The sequence below is a fragment of the Oryzias melastigma genome, linkage group LG22 (genome assembly GCF_002922805.2).
Source record: "Oryzias melastigma strain HK-1 linkage group LG22, ASM292280v2, whole genome shotgun sequence".
Classification (NCBI taxonomy): Eukaryota; Metazoa; Chordata; class Actinopteri; order Beloniformes; family Adrianichthyidae; genus Oryzias; species Oryzias melastigma.
In genome coordinates, this window is record NC_050533.1 from 8357322 (window position 1) to 8377287 (window position 19966).

General features: G+C 38.1%; 1 protein-coding gene and 1 long non-coding RNA gene across 2 annotated transcripts in view; both read left to right on the forward strand.

Moving 5' to 3' along the window:
• aqr (aquarius intron-binding spliceosomal factor) overlaps positions 1 to 15169 on the forward strand; it is a 59055-nt gene extending 43886 nt beyond the window's left edge. Inside the window, exons 33-36 of the mRNA XM_024271138.2 lie at positions 6113 to 6198; positions 10674 to 10848; positions 12940 to 13050; positions 14779 to 15169. Of these exons, the coding sequence (XP_024126906.1) occupies positions 6113 to 6198; positions 10674 to 10848; positions 12940 to 13050; positions 14779 to 15036 (630 nt within the window). The 3' untranslated portion in view covers positions 15037 to 15169. The remainder of the gene's footprint in view (positions 1 to 6112; positions 6199 to 10673; positions 10849 to 12939; positions 13051 to 14778) is intronic.
• Positions 15170 to 15735: 566 nt separating this feature from the next.
• On the forward strand, positions 15736 to 19052 carry LOC112146178. The gene is made up of 2 exons (XR_002919228.2): positions 15736 to 15929; positions 18381 to 19052. It is a non-coding gene; the product is annotated as an uncharacterized LOC112146178 (long non-coding RNA).
• The last annotated feature ends 914 nt before the right edge of the window (positions 19053 to 19966 follow it).

A 19966-nucleotide genomic window follows, 5' to 3' on the forward strand; every position in this document is an offset into this window, starting at 1 on the left:
ACATTAACTCAGTCAGGTGTGGATGTTTTAAATAATTAAAAAAAGATGCCTGACTCTGCACATTCATCAACTTCTTTTTCTTAAGTTATTCCCACACCTCGTATCCTTTTCCTTATGTGATGCAGTGCCAACGCCCACCGGCGGTTTCCTCTGCCTTTTCTGTTTGCTCTACTAAACGTTTGTGCTGTCTGGCTGTAGGTGGTTTCCTCTCTTTATTCTTTTCATTCTCCCACCTTTTCTCCACCTCCTCGTGGGTTTTTCACACGTGCAAAAATGTCACTTTGTCTTTAGGCATTCCAGGGAAACTTGTAAGATTGGAGTGAAAATGTCAATCCAGCAGTTGTACTGTGATGTTGTTTGTGCCATAGCAACCAGTAAACACTGCAGTTCAGACACAGTTCACAGATTTTACTGTTTCCAGCAGAGAATTGTTTGTTCCTGCTTTTTTCTGTTCCTCTTTTGACTTGAGCTGCCTGTTCTGCAAAAGAGCTTCAGAACGTGAAACCAGGAATACTTGACTCTTCGTTGTATCCATATATCATGTAAAAGACTTGAAATTAAATGTCAAATTTATGCATAATATTTGAATAATAGATAAACGTGTCTCTGATAAAGTTAATACAGTTTATATCTGAAAAATTATAAAAATAAACACAATTTTTACTCTTTTGTGCACAATATTTGATAGAAAATGTGCACATTTTCAACTAGAAATTAGCATGTTGTGCACAATGCTAAACAATTCAGAACAAACCAAATCAAACCAGATGTTACACCATTGATCAGAATTGTAGGGAAAATAAATATTGTGTTAAAATTTTTTAAGCTCTTAATGATTTTAACTATTTGATCTTAAGAATAGTATTAATTAAATTTAATTTTAACGTGTTCTGCCATGTTGAAACAGAGAGTGTCTGTTCATTGAACAGACAATGATAGCCTTCTATTGTCAAAGGCATGTTTTGCTAAATTCAAGAATAAAGTAGTATTTATTGTTTTAGTACGTTACACCAGGCCAACTAAAGGGGTTTTAGTCATAGTTACTTGCTTAATAGCAAAATATATACATTTTTGTTTATTTTTATTGTTGTTTTGTAATGCGTGACTCTGTATGTGTTCACCTTTTGTGGTCTCACTGTTTCACTGATTTTTTTTTTTAATTTTTTTAATTTATTTTTTTTAAGCGCAATTTTGCATGCTCTTTTTTTATTTTGACAGTGTAATGTGTTAGGTGTCCTGATTGGTTAAAGGGTAACCAAACCCCAAATCAACTACTTTTTTTTTGGCTGTTGACTTCTATAAATGGTGCTTTTGACAACTTAAAATAAACTTGTTTAATTCCTGAAAAAACCGCCTAACCGTCTAAAACCGCCCATGTGCTGCCCCCTACAGGTTAAACGGGGTATTACAGTTGAATTTTGTGATTGGTTAGTGCAAGTCCCACGTCATTTTAGAAGGTTTACGTCATCATGGTCTGCAGGTCCAGTTTCAAAGCCCCGCCCATCTTTGATTCTGTAACACTGTCGTGTTAGCTTTAGCGTGGCTTGTAGGTGTATCGCCAAAAAATCTACTCAACAGCTTTCCAGTAGACATGAAAGTTAGGCAATAGAGGCTTAGTGCAATTGGCTTTGAATCCAGCGAACTTCGTCCTGGTGAAAGGATTTGCAATGAACGTTTCACTTGAGATTGTTTGCCTAACACGTTAGCCTTTATTAGCTTATGATGCTAGCGTCTTTTTACCACTGAAACACTGGCCCCCTCCAGTCTGGACCATGAGAGCCTTCCTCAACAGAAGGAGGAGGAGAAAAATTCTCAACCTCCACAGAAAGTTCTGTGGTGATACTGGTACCAAAGATCCAAACTGCACCTCCCCCGCTCAGCCCGCCCCTTTTATTTTGCATTTTTCAAATCTGGGCTGAGAGTGAAGCCAACCCCCCCCCCCTGTTCTGTGGTGTTCTTATCTTTTGGTTTCAATCTACAGTACCTGACTTATTTTTCTTGGAAGGTTTGAACTTTGAGAGTTTAAACAAAAAAGAAATGTGATAAAAATATCCAACAACATCTATCGGGAGTTATTTTTAGAATATAACCCTCGCGATAAACGTAGGACCGCTGTCCACAAATGGTATTTGAAACCAAAACAAAACCGTGACCCAAAAATCAGGGTTTGAACCAAATCATGAGGAAAGGGAATCGTAGCATTTTTTTTTAAGAATAACTATAGCTGTCAAGATATTACAACAGATGCTTTGTAACAGCATAAGTCAGAGCCTTGTCTTTATAGTAAAAGATGAATTTCCCTCTCCTGTTTCCCTTCTCTGTCTCTTCCTGTCTCGTCGGACGTTGCCACTGACTAAGCGACTCCTCACTCGCTGACTCCTCCAAAGTAACTTGCATACCAGACATTTAGCTGGACTCTGCCTGCAAGCTCCACTAATTACATTTTTAAAACATTCACACGTCATTTGGTGACCGTTTGTTAAATGTCAAGCTCGCTCCCAGGGGTATCTATTCTGTATCTCTGGAAATGTTTCTGCTGCGGAAAACTCGACGTGTGAATGTCGTTTAAACAGTGACGAATGTACGAGTTACCTGAAGCAGCTCTTGAGCAGTAGAAGTTGATGACTTGGGTTGAGGCTAATCCTAAAATGATGAGCCTCGATGTTTTTTAGGATGCAGTGATTCTATTACACGGTGTATCAACTGTTTAAGTTGTTGGAATAAGAACTGGGGGGAAAAAAAGCATTATCTTGTTTTTTTTTACTATAAGACGCAGCAACCAAAAAATGCCCCATAGAGAAGAAAAAAATATATATTTTTGGGTGTACTTCCGTGTCTCGGTGTCCTAGTTTGATAACTTACCGTCCCGCCTTATGAGGAAGGAAAAAATAAGAATAATACTGTATTTTCCGGAGTATAAGGCACAGTTTTTTTCATAGTTTAACCAGGGGTGCAACTTATACTCAGGAGCGACTTATTTGTGTGTGTTTTTTTAAAGGCATAAAAAGGCTCATATATTTGTTGTTTTTTACCACTAAACCCCAGTTAACCTTTAGCGGTTATTTCCTCTAACAACCACTAGAGGGCGACGCATCTGAGTATAAGTATTTGCCAATGACAGAGGCAGAAGAAGTGTCGTCCAAAACAAACATGGAAGAGAATCTAATTGTTTTTCTCGTAAATTTTGATATTTTTCTTTTACAGATCAAACGATTAGTAATATTGTATTTATTTTTTTATTTTTTTATTTTAACTACATTGACATGGCGGATTTGCTCTGAAACGTCAGATTTTTCTACCCAAAAGTGCGACTTGCATATGGTTTTCTTCTTGATTAGACATTTTTTTCTCTTGCAACTTATACCCCAGAACATACGATAATAATGTTGCTATGCAAATAAGAAAAATATCACAAAGTTTAGAAAGAGAATGCTTCGATGCTTCTCTACGTTTGTTTTGGGCTATGTCCGAATGCCCACCTTAATCCCGAACTATTAAAAACTAAATAGTACAGGACTATCAATTGCCATGAATTAAAAATGTATTTTTTTAAACACCAAGTATGACATCACCGATTTCCCGTGAAGTGAAAATATAATCAATACAAACATTTTACAACGTCTTTTTGTGTTTCGATGATGAAAACATTGATGCATTATTGAAAATTTACATTTAAACCCAATGCATTGTGGTCTATATTCGCCAGTCTAGTGAGCAATAATGCACACTGTTTTTTTGCAAAGACTTCTGGGAATTTTTTTGTAATTTTAGATATCGGATAGCACTACAAAATGTCAAATACACTGTATAGTGAGTAGTGAAGGTATTTGGACATAGGTTTGGACAGTGCTTCTTCTTCTGTGTTGTGAACAGTAGTAAATACTGGTACACACACCTACAGCGCCCTCTGGCGGTTGTTACTGGGACTCGACCACTAAAGGGGAACTTGTTAGTGAGAAAATAATAAATATAAGTGCCTATTTATGTGTTGTTGTTTTTTTTTTTCTCACATAAAAGTTTTTGAGTATCGGCCGCACCCCTGGCCAAACTATGCAAAAAAACGCGACTTATATGTTGAAATTTTGGAACAATAGAGTTTCCTTAAATGAACAGTGAGCTGCTTTGCCTCTTAGTTTTTAGTCTTTTTAGCCTGAAGCAGCTCATTTTCTGCTTCCGAACAGTTAAAAGTGGGTCATCTGTGAGGGTCATCCTCCAAAAACAACATCAACATCATTTAGGATCGCAATTTTAAGGTCCAAAATAAATCCTGTTGGACCACCTGCAGGTTAAATGTCCCACTTGTGTTTATTTTTTCCCCTCGCAACTGTACCTACTTCCTTTGTCTTGAGGTGCATTCCCCCTCTGACAGGGCGACAGAAATTCTGCTGATGCATGTGGAGTGTCCTGCATTGTTAAGACATAAAGCATCATTCAGCGCGCTCACACCCGTGGTCAGTACACGTGCTCGCTCATAAACTGACGGGACTGACAGGCTGCTGGATTTGCTGAAACGAAGGCTGGTCAGACGGCGAGAGAGAAAGAGGAAGAAGAAGAAGAGGGATTCTTGTGGGAAAATGCTGAGCAGCTGAAAGGTCACACGCTGAGCACTGGGCCCACAGCATGCCTGACAACATGTCACAATGGCTAAACCCAAGCCAAGCAAATGACAACAACTTTACTCTGCTAACTTTAATAAGCCCAAAAAAAAAATCCAGTTGGCACCAGTCGGCCTTAAAAATACCAACCGCTAGCTTAAGCCTTTCCCTGAGAGGGAGCCGTTTACAAAACACCCAGTCATACATTTTTTATCATGTTTGCCTTTAGCCTGTTATTTTTATGCACTTTCATGTTTTACTTTAAAATTTGAAGATGTTATCCAGGTCACAAAATAGAGGATTGACCCAAATAAAAGGAGTGATGGACTGGAGGGAGGTTTTACCTGCATCAGAGAAGAAAAGTGGAAAGTTTTCTTGTTGAAAGTTCTTGTCTACAAGGCCACAAACAAAAGCCTTTCCAGAGTTTATTGTCGCAGAAGCTGCTCTATGTAAATCCGCTGTTATTAAATCTTTGATAATGACATATTGACAGGCTTAGAAGATAAGTCTTGGAGCGTTAAGACATTATTTTGCATGTTTTTATCCACATTCCCAGCTGTATTACAAGTTTGACACTACAACATACATCATCGCTTAATTACTTTAGTTTACCATCAACTGGAACAGTGAATTCAGATTCCCTGTACAATATCTGTTTGTGTGTGTGGCTCACGTGTGCTTCCTGTTGTCCACGGTCGTGTGTCACATTGACACGACCTCTGTAATTCTCTCCCTGGAAGATTTCTCATAAATAACTAAACACCATGCAAAATGATGTGCCTTGGGGAGATCGTCGATACGGGCTCCTGTCTGTGGGCCAAGAATAGTTTCCTGTATAAAGCCCCCTCTGACTGCAGGTTCTTAGTGTCGTGTGCTGAGACATGCATGCAGATCTACAGTGCATGTTTGGGTTTTAAAAAACACAGGCGCTGATTGCTCGTTCTGCTGTGAAACCACCATATTTTAGCCTGTGGTCCTGCACCTGTTCTACATAGCAACAGAGAGGCAAAAATGGGTACTTCATTAACCCCTAGAGCTCACCTTTTTACACGTTTTGAACATCCTCTGCCATACATTCATTTGTCACATAGTGGTCCATATGTTACAACTACAAAGCAGTTTATTAAGAAAGGCCTGGTTGGGTTATCGTGGTAGCCAAGGCTCTATCGATTCTCAATGCTGTGTCTGTTTAAAATAGCCTTTGATTTAGTCAAAAAAAGGGGGAAAAAAAACCTTCCAGCCCCCACCAGTAACAAGAGGCGGATTCTTGGGGACCTTGGTAAGAAGCTAGTGGTGGCAAAAGCTTTGTAAGCCGTATTAGCCCTCCTGGCTGCCCATGTGGCCCTCAGAGATAACTGCAGAAACAAGAAAGCACCACTGATTTAACCATCCCTCTCGGAGAAAGAAAAAAACTCTTCAAGATTCAACGTTTTCTTGTCTATGCTTCCGTTAAAGCCACTGCTGACATTTATTTGTGAATATTTGTGCTCACTTTTAATCAATCGTTTTTTGTACAGGTCACAACTGTGGACAGGTTCCAAGGGCAGCAGAACGACTACATCATCCTCTCTCTAGTCCGGACCAAAGCTGTGGGACATCTCAGGTAAGTGCTTCCCAAAGAGCTGACAGGGACCAGTAGAACGGCACTCATCACACCAGTTGTATTCTTAGTACATTGACTTCTGCTCAAAATTAAAATAGACTTTAAAACTAGTTGAGATCGTTCCTTTCAAGCTGTATCCCCCAAACTCTGGGATGCCCCGCCTTTGACCCTCCGTGTGCCTCAATTTTTCGAAAAGACATTTTTATTTAGACAGGATTTTATCTAACTTTTGCTTCTGACCGCTTTTTACTTGTTTTACCCTTTACTGTATCGTACCTAATGAGTATTTATTTATTTTATTAACCTGTCTTGCTTTTTTATTATACCTTTTAAAGCACTTTGTGGTATTTTACCTTCTTCGCCTTCGTCTTTTTCCATCTTCCTTGTCTTAGTCGTTTTTTTTGGCTTAGTCTTTTTCGGCTTCTTCTATGTTATCTTCGTTGTCTTCTTAGTCTTTGTCTTCTTCTTTGTCCTTTTTCTTCATCTTCTTTTATGCCCTCATTTTGTTCTTCTAATTTGTCTTTGTCATCTTCGTCTTGTTTGTCTAAGCCTGTCTTCTTCTTTGCCTTTGTCTTCTTCTACGTCTTCTTCATCGTCTTCATCTTCGTATTCTTCGCTTTTGTCTTCTAAGTCTTTGTCATCTTCTTCGTCCTTTGTCTCCATCTTCTTCTATGGCTTCATATCTGTCTTTTTATTAGTTTTTGCCTTCTTCTTTGACTTTTTTGTCTTTGTCTTCTTCTATATCTTCTTTGTTTTGTCTTCTTTGCCTTCGTCTCCTTCTATGTCTTCTTCATCGTCTTCATCTTCGTATTCTTCGCTTTTGTCTTCTTAGTCTTTGTCTTCTTCGTCCTTTGTCTCCATCTTCTATGCCCTGATCTTTGTCTCCTTATTTGTTTTTGTCTTCTTCTTTGACTTCTTTGCCTTCATCTTTTTCGTCTTCTTCATCTTTGTCTTCATCTTTGGCTTCTTTGTTTTCTTTGTCCTTTTTGTCTGTCTTCTATCTTCTTTTTGTCATTTTTGTCTTCTTCTATCTTCTTCGCCTTCGTCTGCTTTGTCTTTGTCTTCATCTTCGTTTTCTTCTTCATCTTTTTTGTCTTTGTCTTCTATCTTCTTCGCCTTCGTCTGCTTTGTTTTCTTCTTCATCTTCTTCATCTTTTTTTTTTTTGTCTTTGTCTTCTTCTTAATAAACCAGATACAAAACTAACCACTGACTCCCCTCAACTCTTCCACTCATAAACTGCTTTTGTACCTTTAAGTATATCTAAAATAAACACCTTGAAGGAACCAACACAGCAGAAAAGCTGGCACTGGTGTCTCCTGAGACAGCAGCTCTCAGGAGACTTTGTTATCTGAAGTTTGGGAGTTCTAGCTGCACCACGTCATGTCGTAAACATTCATAAACAGATTTCTACACTTATGCAAAACCTGGCATAATACAAAATGTATTTGCTTCCTTATCAGATCTCATTTATGTGTACATCCTCATCTTAAAATACACATTACCTGTTAAAAGGACTTGGTTTTGTGGCCTTTAGCTGTTCATCTTAGTGTAGATTTGAAATATGTTTTCTTTTTTAAGTATTCAGAAACATTTGTGCAAAACATGAATCATTCCTGCACACAACTGAGCTTTTTCAGCTTCTTTTTGTAGTATTCCCTTCATTCCTAAATGACTGGATTTGCTCCAGAGAACAAGCTGTCAGTGAAAATCAAGTTCTTGTAGCTTTTTATCAGTTTGACATGTGTTCAAAAATGTAAACAATGTCATAGTCATAACACACTATACATGTTGTGTTCAATTTTGGTGCCAATGATCCTTCAAGAGACTTTCTCTGCGACTGAGTCTTGTCTTTATACTTCCCTCTTCTGCCTTCATTTAACTAAACTGATGTCAAACAGCTGGATTGCTCAGCTGCCTTGTGATCCTATAGATGTTGCTTTAGATGCCGATTGTTTTATCATCTGAAAATGGAGGAAAAATCATCCACGGCTGTTGTGTACAAAGCGCTGGCCGCTGGCTGTGATGCACATATAGCTTCATTATAGCACCGGACAGCCGGTAAATTGAAGTCTAGCTGAGATAAAAGCACTTGGAGTAGCTCACAGTATAGACCTCCTTTTAGGTGAAATAAAACTCAATTTTGTTCTTTTTTCGTCTTGCAGATAAAGCCACAACATTGTAAATGAGAATTAGATTGGCCCACTGAAAGTGGATGCTTGTTTTGCTGCTAGAGACTGTTCTGTCTCCTCCATTCATCTGATCTTATCTGACTCCGGATATTACATCCAGCCGTGTTGGACGGCGTCCAGCTGTTTAGTGCACAGGATATAGCAGTAAAGTATCACTAAGAACTCAAGCCTTAAAACTCAAGTTAGCACTTTGCCACGATCAATATGTCTAGAGTTTTTATATGAAAGCTTTTGGGTAAAACATTTTTATTCTTAAAATGACTGCTTGATAAGTCGTTTTCAAATTAAAGTGTCACCAATTATAATGAGGTTATTTTGAACAATTTTCTAGTGTTAATGGTTGTAAACATCCTAAAAACTTATAGGTACTTCCTGTTTGAAATGTGAGAGGGGAGGAGTCATTCAGTCCAGTTCTCATATACAGTCCAGCTTTAAACCAGTCAACACTGTGATTAAAATGTGTCTGCATGTAGGAGAGTTTTATTTATAAGGACGTTTTTATTGAGGTTTATTCACAAGTTAATGTCCCAGTGTTTCTTGATGAACAGCCAGAGTGTTAAAAGAAGAAAAAAGTGTTGTCCGTGGTACCATCCGAGGGTGACTGTGACGAACACTGGACTCTCTCAGTCCCGCTCCCCTGGACTCGAATCTTACCCACTGGCAGCGTGCTGCCATGACAACCACAGCTGACCATATGATGAGCTGACCCCTGCTTTGACAAGGGAAGCATTCCCGCTGATACACACAGGCAGGCTCACATGCGGGATCACACACTTTGACAGGGGAGCGCAGATCCAGACGTGTTCTGACATGCACATGCACACATCTGAGAACACAAACAGAAATAGCTTTGGTCCACTTTCTCTCGTCATGTCACAGCATGGTACAGTACAGTACAGGTGGGCATCTTTCAGCAGTGTGTCCACAGGCTACCATACTTTAGAACGGGTTCATGTCCTCTTCAGTGCCGCAGTCATTAGTGAAGGTTTCTGTAATTTGTCTGTGGAGGATGTTTCCATACAGTTTTCACCTTAGAACATATAGTCAATTTAAGTATAATCTCTTAAGTATTATGATGCTAAAGTTAACAAATCTGCTCTGCTTTGCTACTCCATAACTCTTTTTTTTTTGCATATTCATAAACTTCATTATACAAGTTAATTCCACTAATCTCTGGGTCAAGTCTGAATTCCATATTTTGGGATACATTACAGTTTTAGATTTACAAGTTTTGTAATATATTAAAATATTTTCCAAACTTTGACTTTAGTATGTTCTCTTTTAAAAAAAACTCTTTAAAGACCCACTCTGATCATCCTTTGATCTATTTTTTAGAGATCTTTTAATTATGATTATTCCGATTTTAGCCAAAATCAAAAAATCTGTTGTTTTCTAAGACATAGTTTCTGTAGAGCGGCAGGACGTAAGCACAAATTCACCTGACATGTGGGCGAGACTGTCGTTTCCCATCAACCCTTTGTTTACACTCTTACCTGCTAGCTTATACCCCCTCACAACCCTAAGCTAGCATTAGCGGCGCAACAAAAACGGAGAGCAGTATCAGAGATATCCCGCTGTGCAGTTTTGAGCCAGATTCCAGCTCAGACGAGGAAAACGAACACATGCATGGATCTATTTGGAGCGTCTGCTCCTGATTTCACAATGATTTGAATAAAAAAATACTCAGAAATGCAAAATTTTCCGCTTGATTTTTCCTTTATCATAAAAAAACACAATTTTCACCACAGTGGGTCCATAAAAAACACTACAAAAGAGTTACTTCCATGTTGAAGTACTTGACGGTGCTTTTTGTGTGTTGAGAGCCTCTACACAGTTACATTCCTCGACATTGAGGTGGATAAACTCCCACCTTTGCCTCTTCAACAAGCCCAGCAGAACTCTTCATCTGCTGGAGAAAATGACTTTTGTCTTTAATCCCTTAATTCTCCACAACGGGGGGGAGAAAGAAAGTAACTAAAACCTACTCTTTCTTGTACTCTCCCACTCTCCCTCTCTTTTTATCTGTGCCCTTTGCCTCCCATTCCTTTATTTCTCTTTGAGCTTTCATATTTGTTCCACTAACCTAGTCCTTCTTATCCGTCTTTAAACCTCCTACACTACACTGCTTTTCCTCCGTACTTCTATCATTATCCCAGCTTTGTTTTTACCCCTACACAACATTTCTTTACATTTTCTTTCCTCCTACTCACATCGCTGTTATCTCTTTGTGTCCCCTTTGTGTCAAATCGTTTCTGAGGCGTGTGTCTTCCCCTCTATCTCCACAGGGATGTGCGGCGTCTGGTTGTGGCCATGTCCAGAGCCAGATTGGGTCTGTACATCTTTGCCCGAGTGTCACTGTTCCAGAACTGCTTTGAGCTGACTCCTGCCTTCAACCAGCTCACTGCCAGACCGCTGCAGCTGCACATCAGACCGCACGAGTACTACAACCAGGAACAGCCTGTACGCGCGCACGCACACATGCACACGCTCGTCTCTTGACCCATTATAAACGAATGCGACATATGTGTGCTTTTACTTCTGTAAGCCTGGAGCACTCTGTGCATCACTTTTAGGACTATTATAGTAGAGGTTTCTATTCTTACAATTACTACCATGGGGGTGAACGTAATGTGGGAAGGCTTGTTAAACATTCACATTGTAGTGATTCTCCTGCTCCTCCTTCCTTTTTCAGCTTGTAAAAAACTCAATTACACTTCCAGTGATTTCAGCAATCTTGGTATGAAAACGTTCTGCCCATTTAGGAGATTACTGCTTGTACTTTTGGGATTCATAAACTTTATAGTTTTGAAATATTAAGCAAAATATTCAACATAGAAAATGAATGAGAAAGTCGTCGTTTTTCCAAATCTTAAGTAAATTAGCAACAAGCCTTTAAATATATTAATTGGTCATGTTTTATTCATAGTCATTAAAAAAAAATGGAGTTTATCTTTTATTTTAGCAACATGCTAACATTTTTGGCTAATTGGTTTTCTAAGGTTTTTATAGACTAATTTAGAGTTTAGCTTCTATTTTAGCAACAGGCTAACACATTTTTACTAAGAAGTTTTAAGCCATTTTGGAGTTTAGCTAGTATTTAAGCAACATTTTTGACTCATTTTTTATCTACTAATGTTTTTTATGCTAATTTGGAGCTTAGCTAGTATTTTAGCAACATGCTAATGTGTTTGGCTAACTTGTTATCTACTCATTTTTTTATAGGCTGATTTAGAGTTTAGCTTCTATTTTAGTAACATGCTAACATTTTTGATTAATTTAGTTTTGATGAATTTTAGGCTGTTTCAGAGTTTAGTTAGTATTTAAGCAACGAGCTATCTTATTTGGCTAATTTGGCATCTACTACTGTTTATTTTTTATTTTTTTGTCTCATATTTAAAAAACGCACTAGATTTTTTTGCAAAATTGGCATGTATTAGAGATTTTTAAGCAATTTCACTACAAATGTTTCAGAAATTTAGATAAACTTCAGTGGTCTTCATAGTTCTTTCACAAAATTTCCAGTATTTTAGCAAATTTAACATTTTGCAAATAGCTTTTGCATTTTCAGCAAATCCCTTCAGAAATTAAAATAAATTGCGTCACTATTTTCAGCAAAAAGCTTCAGCATCTTCGGTTACTACTTTCAGCAAAAACATTCACATTAGCATCATCACAGGTAATTCAACTTTCCTAGTTTTCAAGCTTTTGTAAGCAAATGTAGGATTTAAAATAGCTTCTAATATTGAATTGGTTAAAATTATCTGTGAACTCCTAAATCTTTAAAGATAATTCTACATCCTATCATTCCACAGCTGTCAGATTCATTCCCTCTGTAACAGAAAGATGAATTATTCCTCCCAAATTCTATCTAACTGAATGACCGGTTGATCAGAGGACGGAACTGCATGACTCGACTCCTCCTGTGTGGTCAGTGCATCTCACTGACTGGAGTATGTGGCAACTGGGGTGTCTAAAATGCCCCATAGCCCCTGACACTTCCTGTGACTCCAGAGTGCTCATCCCCACGAGGGACAGCTCTTTTCGGCACACACATGCGGCCCCGGCTAAGCCTGTCCGTCTGCAGTCAGAAGACCCCTGCTGCTAACACACAGATGCAGATTAGAAGTCAGATTTCTGTCTGGCAGCACTTGGCTGTCATTGGCTGTTTAACTGCACTATTTTTAGCTAAAAGTACTACTGCTGTTCATTAAATGTGAAAAAAAAGTATTATTTCAATTTGGAAACCTGTCAGCTCTTCAGGGTTTACTGATCCAGTGAGTCGTACAGTAGTAACTGTTTGCTAATGATTTTACCCGCTCGACTCTGCAGTCACTGACTACATCCTGATCAGTATGCCAGCGCTGACAGCTGGAGGGAAAAATTAGCTTACAGCTAACAAGCAGGTGAAGGAACCGCAATTTCCTCCCACCGATCAATATTTCTGGTGGTGAAGCTGAAAGAATGACTTCTAATCAGCTGGACGGAATTGACATTTCTTTCACAGCACATCATGAATCCTAAAAAAAAAAAAATCCTGTTTTTACTTTTCAGAGAGATGAGTCTGGGCAGCCAAACCAAGTGGTGAAGGACATGCCGGAGATGGCCAATCTGGTGTACAACATGTACATGCACATGATGCATCGCTCCCAGAAGTACAGACAGGTACAAACCGATCATCTCTAGTGGAATCATTTGATTATTTATCTGGACATTTGTTCAGATTTGACTTTTGGATTCTGGAAAGACGTTTTTATTGTGACCCATGAGACAAAGGTTTAGGATATGTCACTATTTTTAACCATATGATGGAAAATCTCTGCTGTAACAGGATGAATGTGCATGTTGACATTTAACAAGCTAATATCCGTTTTACTCAGTGAAGTTCAGAAGAGGTTAAAGTCATTCATTAAAGACCCACTCCAATGAAAAGTGAGTTTTGGATCATGATGGAGGACGTATTTTAGGAAAATTAAGCTCAAAATTGTATTTCTTAGTATTTCTTCATTCAAATCTTTATGACTCAAGTGCAGAAGAAAAAAAATGCAATTAAAAAAGATTAGTTGTGATGTAGAAAATACTTTGGGCAGGGCTAATGCTCATTGCTCAGCCCCACAATGGGGAGGGTAAGAGCTATAGCTCTGATATTGCTCACCATTTGTGTTGCTCCGATCATGTTAGATATTCGTTAGAAGGAGATCAGGTAAAAAGGGGTGTTTATTGGCAAGAGTCAGACGATACAATACATATTTAGATACGTGTCTCATGATACAAAATGTAATCTCGCAATATATTAATACAGTACATATATACAATATTTACTCACTTATATAATATATAAGATCAACATACAGTATATATGATACAATATGTATCGTGATATATCCAAAGACTGTACCAGAACAATTTTTCCCTTTTTTTAATAGCGTGGCTTAAGAAATAAATCAAACTACCTGAACACTAGGGTTGTGATATTGATTAATCTATTTGAATCGATCTGAGCTTAATAGATCAATCGATCCATAGAAGTAGAGATTGATCTAACACATAGTCCGCTAGCTTGATGCTAACATTTAATGGGATTTCCCATAGGATGGCTAATGCTAACACTCGGTCGGCCTAAACATATATCGTTGACTAAATTAACATCTTTATTTACTCAGAGGAATTCATTTTTAAAACTATTTTTAGGAAACATTTTTAAAGTAATCATTTGTGCTCTAAAGCACTTTTTTTGCTTCGCCCTCCAGGAGAACCAGAACAATGTTTATAATAATGATCTGAACATTTTAGTTAGAACTTCTCCTTTAGAGAAATCATGTAGCACTGTATGCTATTAAAAATCTCATTATTTCACTAATAATCAGATTAATATAAATATACTCAAAATTTATAGTAGATTATTAATGTATTTCTAAACAAATTTGTCTAAAATTATTATCGATACTCAGCCCTCCTGAATATTAATACGCCTTTGATTGCTTCACTTGTTCTTATCTGACCCGCTACGAAGCTCCATAATCCACGTTTGTATATGATACTGGCACAGAATTTGGGTTTGGTACCCATCCAAAGTAAAAACTAATTGGTACAGGTTTCCTAGCAACAAAAACTACGAGGTGGATTGAACATTTAACACAAGCTGGTGTTGTTTTAATGTGGTCACCAAACGAAATATCATGATATATCGGCAAATTCATTTTACACCCCTATGTGTAAACAGGGAGGGGCCAATAACCTGCAGAAACTGTCTGGAAAATGGTAACAGAGAGGGTCCTTTAAAGAAACGGAAGTTATAATATAATTTTAACAAAACTAGACGAATTAAAGCATGAAAACCCTTTTGGCGATTGTTTAAAAACGCCTGATGTATTCTTGTTTTTTGCTCCTCAGGAGCAGCAGCAGAAGATGGCTTTGCCGCCACATCAAGCCAAGTCGGACGCTGCAGCTGAGGAAGCACCGAGCGTCTCTCAGAAACCACAGGGTGACACCCCCATGGAGCAAGACCCCCCAGGAGACACGGGCTCCGAGCCAAACGCAGCAGACACCAGCGAGGCCCCGAATGACCAGGATGCAGAAAACCACGGCAAGATGCCCGAGCATCCAGGCCAGGACAGCAACAGCGACGAGGAGCAGGCCGATGACCAGTAGAGCGTCCTCTGTGGGGCTGCTACAGTAGATTCTTTTTTTAATGAAATTGTTTTTTACAGAACTATTTGATAATGTTTTCTTTTCTTACAACGTCTGGGTATTTTTGCCATCAATAAATGATTAAAAAAATCCATCGAATGCAATTGCTTCTCCACTACTTCTCCCTCCTATGACCTCATCCTCTTTCAGGTTTTCAGACTTTTATCCATTCATCTGCTCAGTTCCCCCAGTGCGTTAAGCACAGCTCCAATCTGATTGGCTCAACCTTTACCAGCAACACGATCTGCAACTAAGCTCCATTTGTAGGTCAGTCACTTCACCCAGGAGCCGGCGTGCATACAGGGGGATTTCAGTCTGCCCCCAGGACACACAGCCACTCAACCAGCATTAAATCCATTCATATATTTCTAAGCGGGAATAATAAAGTGCTGTGCAGAGCTGTTGACATCCTCTGGATGTCTGATGATTTACTAGCTAAATAATAAAAAACGAAGCATCTTAAAATGTAATAAAAAAGGTGAGAAAAAATGACCCCAAACCATGAATAAACAAATAAAATTGGTCAAATTTTCCATAATTTAGTGAGAAAAGTGCATTTTTTTTCTAAATGAAAAGCATAAAAATGTCCCCTCTTAATCACGTGAAATCCATTCAAATGTTTCGAGTCACATGAGAGTCTGCATTGCACACCGCCTGTTCCTGTTCCCTCTTCTGCCTTCTCCCAGCTGCCCGACCTCATGACGGTTCAGTTGTCTGAAGGTACTTTGTTGTAAATTGGAGTTAACTGGTGGGACGTGGCTGCTGCTCACACAGTCCTCTCTGGAACATTCAAGCAGGATCTGGGAGACTTGTTAAGCACAAGAAGGAAACCGGGACGCTTATCTCTGCAGAAGGTGAACATGTCTTTTATACTCACAAGAAAGGTATTTTTATAATTCACTGATTTGCAAAGCTCTTCTAATATTTGCTCAGAACTGAAATAAGACAGACTAACTGCATGTGTTGAAGTAAGTGCATAAAATACTTTTTGTTAATGATTATTTCTTTACTTTGAGAACTCCTGGTTCACAGATGTGTCAATTTGGAAGCTAATTATTGTCAAAATGCCTTACTCAATAGCACTGGAGTTGTTTTTTTCCTTCTTTTACGAGTGGGAGTTGGCCAAAAGCATGAGATCAGCCACGAGACATCCTCGTGTAGAATGAGGAATTTATTGCCTGACCCTCCATGACAGTAGTGTCACAACAGGAAATTACACATTACATCGAGTAGAGGAAGGAGAGCCTCGTAGAGGGGGAGGAGGGTCGGACAGTTGTGTCTTCAATCTGGAACAATAAGCGTGACGGCACACAACAAACAAACTTGAAGGTTCAGGATGGATTTTATGGTGCATTTTTCCTTCAAAAGATCCAATTATACCTCAATAGCCATTTGTATCATATTTGATACACATTTCTGACTCTTATCTCATTGGCATCATCAAACTTTCCTTAAAAAATTAACTAGCTCCTTGTTTTCTGGATTATCTTTCCACTAGAGGCAGTAGAGGGGCCTTTTCTGCTCTTTTCAAGATGGCTGCCCCCATGAAATCTCAAGAGTACTTTTGGCGGGAAAAGTTTAGCTAGTATAAATCGCACTTTTAGAAGAAAAGTCCAACATTTTTTAACAAACTCGCCATGTCCAGCATAATGTTTCATTCACGCACCAAATGTATGTCCAAAAATATGTTCCTAAACTTGATGCTCCTGTTGCGTACAAGAGAAGCTAGCATCAAGCTATTAGCCTACATAGAAGCATAGACCGTATTTCTCATTTGCAAAACATTGATGACGTTGAAAAAAACGGTTTTTTTTTTATTTTAAAGAATTTAACAAAAGCATCGCTAACTACATTTCCATGTCTGGGTTCATGAGATTTTTCAATGTCTTTTTTTAAGGCGATATTTCACTTTGTAGTACAAGCAGGAGCTGCTTCAGGAGATGGAAAAAGTACTTCCATCTCTCCATAACTCAGTTTGATGACATGCTGTCCAGCATTAGCCGAAAAGAAATAAAGTTAAAAACAAGATGTTTCATATCATTATGCAAATAAGAAATATATATATATATATATATTTAAATATACTTTATTCAAACCATGACATACAGTACAGAACAAAAACAGTAAATCGTTAATCTATTTTTTTTTTTAAACGTAACAGTAAACTGTAAAAACAAAAGTAACATCATATTATTCAGTAAACCTGAAAGATATGATGTGTTTTAATTGCTTTTTGTTGGTACTGGCTGAATATCATAAAGTTTAGGATAAAAACAATGAGAAGCTCCTCCATGTTTGTTTTTTAGATGGCTCTTCTTCTTCTGCTCTGCTGTCTGTACCAAACACTCATGCACACACCTGCAGCGCCCTCTAGCGGCTGTTAGTGTGAAACAATCGCTAACAGGAAAATAATGAATTTAAGAGCATATTTATATTTTAAAACATCACTTATAAGTCGCAATCCTCGCCAAACTATGCATAGTCACCATGCAAAAAAATATGGTAATTTTCAAAACCTTGAGGAAATAATTGCTATTCATTTTTTTAATTACTTCTTGCTGTTTTGAAAGAATGTCTAATTTTTTAATATAAAATGTTAAAATATGTATCTGAGCATAACTTGCACCCCTGGCCAAACCATTAAAAAATGTGACCTTTACTCCAAAAAAATTCTAATTTTTAAAAACTTTTATTCATTTTTTAAAAATGACTTCTTGCTATATTGAAAAAATATAAAATTTATTGATATTTGATTCTTTACAAAACATTTTCTCCATGTTAAATATGTGTGGATCAATTTTAAAAGGTGTTTTATTCCTGAACACTCGTCAATGTTTTTGCATCTTGAACTAATAATCGTAAGGAAATCACCCAACAGATCATAATTGATACAATCTATGTCTCAAAAAATGACTAGATTTTCTTGTGGATTTTGGATTTAAAAATATCTTAATTCCATAAAATTCAAATTTTATGCCCATTAATTGATTAATTATAGGGTTAATGGAAATACATTTCAAATTTATTGTATATCAAATAGATTTTCTTTATTGTGGAAGTTCAGAATAACTGTTTGTCATTAGCAAAGATCTGTCCTCTGCAGCTTTGCTTTTAGTTGTCAGTTCAACACCCTGTCAGTGGGTCACTGGCCTTATGGGTATTGCCTTGAAGTTGCTGGACCATCAAGATTGCTGCCAAATTGTGACAAACACAATGAAATCACCAGCAGCTCCCCTCTCTGTCATCTTAGCCCGTCTGTTCTGGTTCCAACATCCCTCAGTCTGAACTCTGAATCTCTCCTCCAGACTAGGATGGCCGCTTGTGGGTCGTGCTTCTGGTGCATCGTGTGGCTGGTGGTCCTGCTGCTTATTGGCTGGCCCATCAGCATCACCTTGGGGGGTCTCTACGGCCTAATTAGCCCCCTCACTACCTGCCTGGGTTTGGACCGCCTCTCTGATTTACTGCTGGAGGGAGCCAACGTGGGCCGGACCTGTGCCAACAACATGAGACACGCCAAGCCTTTGTGCTGAGAAATCGACACGGATCAGAGCCGACGTCGGGGCCTTCACCTGAAGAGAGAACTTCCCTTTCAGAACTGTTCATGTCTGTGTGTTTTTTTTTAATAAGTTTCAAAAAGATCTGAAAAATGGTTTCCTCTCCGGCTGTTAACACAAGTATTAACCTCAGAATTCTCATTTGTTTGGGTTTTTCAGGAGGAAAATAGGCTTTGGGTTCACGGTCTGAGCTTGCTGTTTAATTCATGATGACGCTGCGTGCAGAAGATAAGCAGGAAAATAGCTATTTAACAATAGACATATTTTGACTTTTAAATGACTATGGAAAGTTATAATACGATTAAAAATGCTTTTGAACTTGCCCTCGGTGTTTGTTGATTGGTTGCCGGTGTGCAGCGCTCGGATGCAAATTCATGCTGTGAAATCTGGAGGTAAATAAAGTCTGAACCGACTCGTTTTAAAGGTTTATTCACATACTTTGTTTACCTTTTCATATTTAGTCACACAGTGAGTTTAGGTGTATCCCAAAATAATCCACAGTCATGCTTGGTCATAACCTAAATACATGGTGCTTCAATTTTGAAGGGAATCTGCCTTTGAGATCAAAGTATTTTTTCAAAATATATTTTTTAACATACTTTTTAACATAGGTTGCAGATTCTTGGTTTAGGTGCTCAATCAATTAAATTAAACTACTTAAATAGGCAAATCCAGGCCTCGAGGGCTGCATTCCTGCATGTTTTCCAGCATACCCCGCTCTGAAATGTTCTAATTGGCTGGATACACCTGAAGCAGGTAATCAGGTGAGCAGACACTGTGGCCCTCAGGCTTGGAGTTGGTCTAAATTAAGCCCATTAGCTTAAAAAAAAGTTTTAATTTTCAGCTTTAAAATTACATAACTACTCCAAAATATGCAATAAAACATGTTTTGGTTTCTTTAAACTCTCTAAAAATCAATACCTTTAACTTTGTGCTGAAACTCCAAACTTTTAACATGAACTATTAATGGCAGAAACACAGATCTGACTGAAGCAGAACTATAAATGAAGCTGTCAGATGCTTTTGTTCAGTTTCTTCCCAAAAAAAGTACAAAAAAACTAACTAACTAACTTACTTTCTGTCCAAAGATGCTGGAAGGCTGAATGTTGGAAAACAAACTGCATTTTTTTGCAGCATAAACTGCGATAAGGCTTTAGGAGCTCAGATCAGAATATCTTCAAAGCCCCTCAGATTGTTGCTCCTGATAAACGGCTCTTATTGATTAGGTTAAGCCTGCGGTTCGATTTGGGAAGAACAAGTGAACTTTTGGAGGATTTTCTTGAAGTTTAGGTGCCAAAATTAGGACAAACTTTTGAATAAAAGTATCTTTAGATTTC